The sequence below is a fragment of the Limulus polyphemus genome, unplaced genomic scaffold, assembly GCF_000517525.1.
Source record: "Limulus polyphemus unplaced genomic scaffold, Limulus_polyphemus-2.1.2 Scaffold7624, whole genome shotgun sequence".
Taxonomy (NCBI): domain Eukaryota; kingdom Metazoa; phylum Arthropoda; class Merostomata; order Xiphosura; family Limulidae; genus Limulus; species Limulus polyphemus.
The window spans coordinates 3,743-7,193 of NW_013673234.1; the positions used below are offsets into that span (position 1 = coordinate 3,743).

General features: G+C 34.0%; 1 protein-coding gene across 1 annotated transcript in view; it reads right to left on the reverse strand.

Annotated features, from left to right (window-relative positions):
* The window catches only part of LOC111089850 (cilia- and flagella-associated protein 43-like), a gene marked incomplete at its 3' end in the record, with an annotated part of 8,108 nt that overhangs the window by 3,543 nt on the left and 1,114 nt on the right, over positions 1–3,451 (reverse strand). Inside the window, exons 2-4 of the mRNA XM_022403034.1 lie at positions 2,945–3,195; positions 1,186–1,282; positions 666–839 (exon numbers count right to left, since the gene is read on the reverse strand). Coding sequence (XP_022258742.1) covers positions 666–839; positions 1,186–1,282; positions 2,945–3,195 — 522 coding nt within the window. The remainder of the gene's footprint in view (positions 1–665; positions 840–1,185; positions 1,283–2,944; positions 3,196–3,451) is intronic.

A 3,451-nucleotide genomic window follows, 5' to 3' on the forward strand; every position in this document is an offset into this window, starting at 1 on the left:
GTTTGGTCTGATATTTCATAGGTGGTAGTGTCCAGGGTCACTGATGTGGAGTGGAATTCTCTGAAACTAGTCTGGCTCACAGACACACACACACACACACACACCCCAATGAAAGAATAGACCATTCCAGGCTTTTACTCGTTGTTAAACAAATGTTTAAAACAACTCTACTTATTGAACTATATGTATCAATTATATATATATATATAAAAACAGTGTGATCATTTGAATAGAGAGTATAATGCTGGAAACTTATTATGGCAGCTCAGTGAGAAAAGTATCACTACAATGCATTGAAATACTACTGCAGGTAATAATCATCTATCCTTTACAAATAAGGCTTAATATCATAGATGTTGCTAGGAGCTGGCACGCGAGGCCTATATCCCAAATCCCCAATTGGTGTCTCGAAAAGAAAACCACGACCGATATCATACTGAAACGCTGAAAATCCCCGTGCCTATGGGTCCAAGTCCCGATTCTTTTAAGCACCTTGCGAGATGCCTCTGCTTAATGTCGTAGAATACTTGTGGAAGATATAATCTGATGTAGTTAGGATCATATAAGAGGACTTCAATAATTCTTTAACATTTGTCACATACAGAAATTTATTACCATGCCGTACAAAAAAGAAACAAAATCCACGCGTAAATACGATGACTTACTTTAATCTGAATGAAAATTCTTCCCCACACTTCTGTACTTCTCCAATTATAACACAGCTACTCTGAATGAGACAGCACTGCTGTGAATTTAGAGGGTTCGGAGTCACGTGTGTACTACTTGACTGCAACAATGGACATGACACACTAGTTAACTGATCTCCTGTTTTCCAATTCCTGCACAGACAAACAATTCTTAAAGTCAATTTATCTCTATATCTTTGAGTGATATTTTTGAGTCAACGATAAAAAGGAGTACACTTAACAAGACCATGGTTCTAAGCTTTTGATTTCTTATTTTAGTTGAAATATAATCGGTGTAATTATACAATCATAGCTAAGCCACGTCGAGGTGCAATGAGCCCCATATTAACAACTTGTTATTACTGCCTCAATTTAACATGTAAGGACGTAGCCACGCTGACGTACAATGAACCCTTTACTGCTCTCTTATTACAGGTTCAATTTACCGTAATTATTAAACATGTCTTTTCTGATTTTTTTACATTTTTTTGTAGCTTACCACAAAATAAAGGAAAAATCTGGACATCCCGTTACTGAAAGAAGCAGTTCTTGTAAAAACTGCAAAGCAAGGTACTCTTCTGGGCTAGAGCTGTCCCCTGAAAGAATGGAGAATTATAAGGTGATCAAGAGAAACTACGATAACATCTTGTTCATATCACTAGCAGTTGCTTTCATTGTCGTATCTGTGCAGATAAAAAAACATTCTAAATATTTTCAATGGATTTATATAAAGATATCTGATGATCTAATTATCATTATGACACTTTAGATCTACAGTGACCCTGCAAACACTGGTTAAGCAGGAGGTTACATAAAACATACCTCAAAATCGAGACAGTCACGAGTGAGAGGGTGAAACAGAAAAAACAAATGAACATAAAATTTAAGAACTTATAATTATGGTTCTCTATCAAACATTAAGGTAGAGAATTTCACAGAATAATTATGTCATAGCTTTTAAACTCTAAAATTTAATTTCTCCACAGAGCAGACATGGATTAACAGTACAAAATCTTCTAATGCACGAAAAATAGAAACATACACATGGACAAAAATGAACCTACATAACAAACAACCTGTCCTCTAAACCAGTGCTTCTCAACCGGGTGTACGGTTCACCCAGTGATTTTGTTAATTTTATGTTTTATTCATTCTAGTTGTAGTTTGTTTGATGTATATTTAAGTGACATTAAAGAATTTTGCATTTTAATTTAGTTTTTTTTTTCGAACTGGAGTGAGTGAAATGTCGTGAACAACTTATAGGTGTGAATGCTACTGGAAAAGGTTGAGAAGCACTGGTCTAAACAATGTGTGAACATAAGTTGTTGAGATGCACTGGTCTAAACAATGTGTGAACATAAGTTGTTGAGATGCACTGGTGTAAACAATGTGTGAATGTAAGTTGTTGAGATGCACTGGTCTAAACAATGTGTGAACATAAGTTGTTGAGAAACACTGGTCTAAACAATGTGTGAACGTAAGTTGTCGAGATGCACTGGTCTAAACAATGTGTGAACGTAAGTTGTTGAGAAGCACTGGTCTAAACAATGTGTGAACATAAGTTGTTGAGATGCACTGGTCTAAACAATGTGTGAACATAAGTTGTTGAGAAACACTGGTCTAAACAATGTGTGAACGTAAGTTGTTGAGATGCACTGGCCTAAACAATGTGTGAACATAAGTTGTTGAGATGCAGTCAGTCTGTGTGTGAACGTAAGTTGTTGAGAAGCACTGGTCTAAACAATGTGTGAATGTAAGTTGTTGAGATGCACTGGTCTAAACAATGTGTGAACGTAAGTTGTCGAGATGCACTGGTCTAAACAATGCTACCACCTAGAATATCCAACTCACCTGTTCAGGTAAAATCTTTCCAGCAAAAAAATATCAGATAAACTTTTTCAAAATATAATAATTTCAGAGAAAGAAAAAACAATTCTAAACTCTGAAAAACCAACAGTTTCAATCATTAATACTTTTTTCTTCATTTGTCAGTATTATTAATCATGGAATCAAACAAAAAATACTTTAAAATTAACATGTAACAGGAAACACTGACAGATTATACATTCTCTTATCTAATTTGAACATCTGATTTAAATTTATTCTTGGTATTTCTCTTTTTTTTTTAGACATAAAAAAAGATTATTTTGTCTGTTCTTCTCTACGTTATTTCCTGAAAATCTATACACATTTTTATAGAAAAGAAGAGATGGAAGTTTGAGTCTTACCGTAATTTCCACGTACGACGTTAAACTTACCTTTTAGCTCCCTAACTTTTTCAAAATTTGGGTACGACAGTATAAAAATATTAGGATTTAGGTAATGCTCAATTATTGCAATAACATTTTCATTTGGAGAAGCCGTGAGCAACAGAATGTCATCTTCAAATTCTGAGTATGTAACTGGTTCAGTATTTTCAGATAAAACTTTAATACAGTGACCACACGGAAAGCAGAACTTATTATCTTCCACATAGCACAACGAACGTGGGATGCCTCCATGGTTCCAACTGGAAGAAATATGAAATCTAAATACCACAATACTAGTAAAAAAAACAACAAAAGACTGGTATTTGTTACAATTTTAAATACATAAATAATTACAGCTTGCTCCAAAGCTAAAAGACTCTTGGGTGATAAAACTTGAATGTGTATAAGTTTTTAGATTAGTTTGAAAAAAAAACAAAAAAAGTCTTCATATTTTAAGATATTACTAAATTTTACTTTTTTTGCAAAGGTATCAATGCCTACTTTAAACTCGATTAA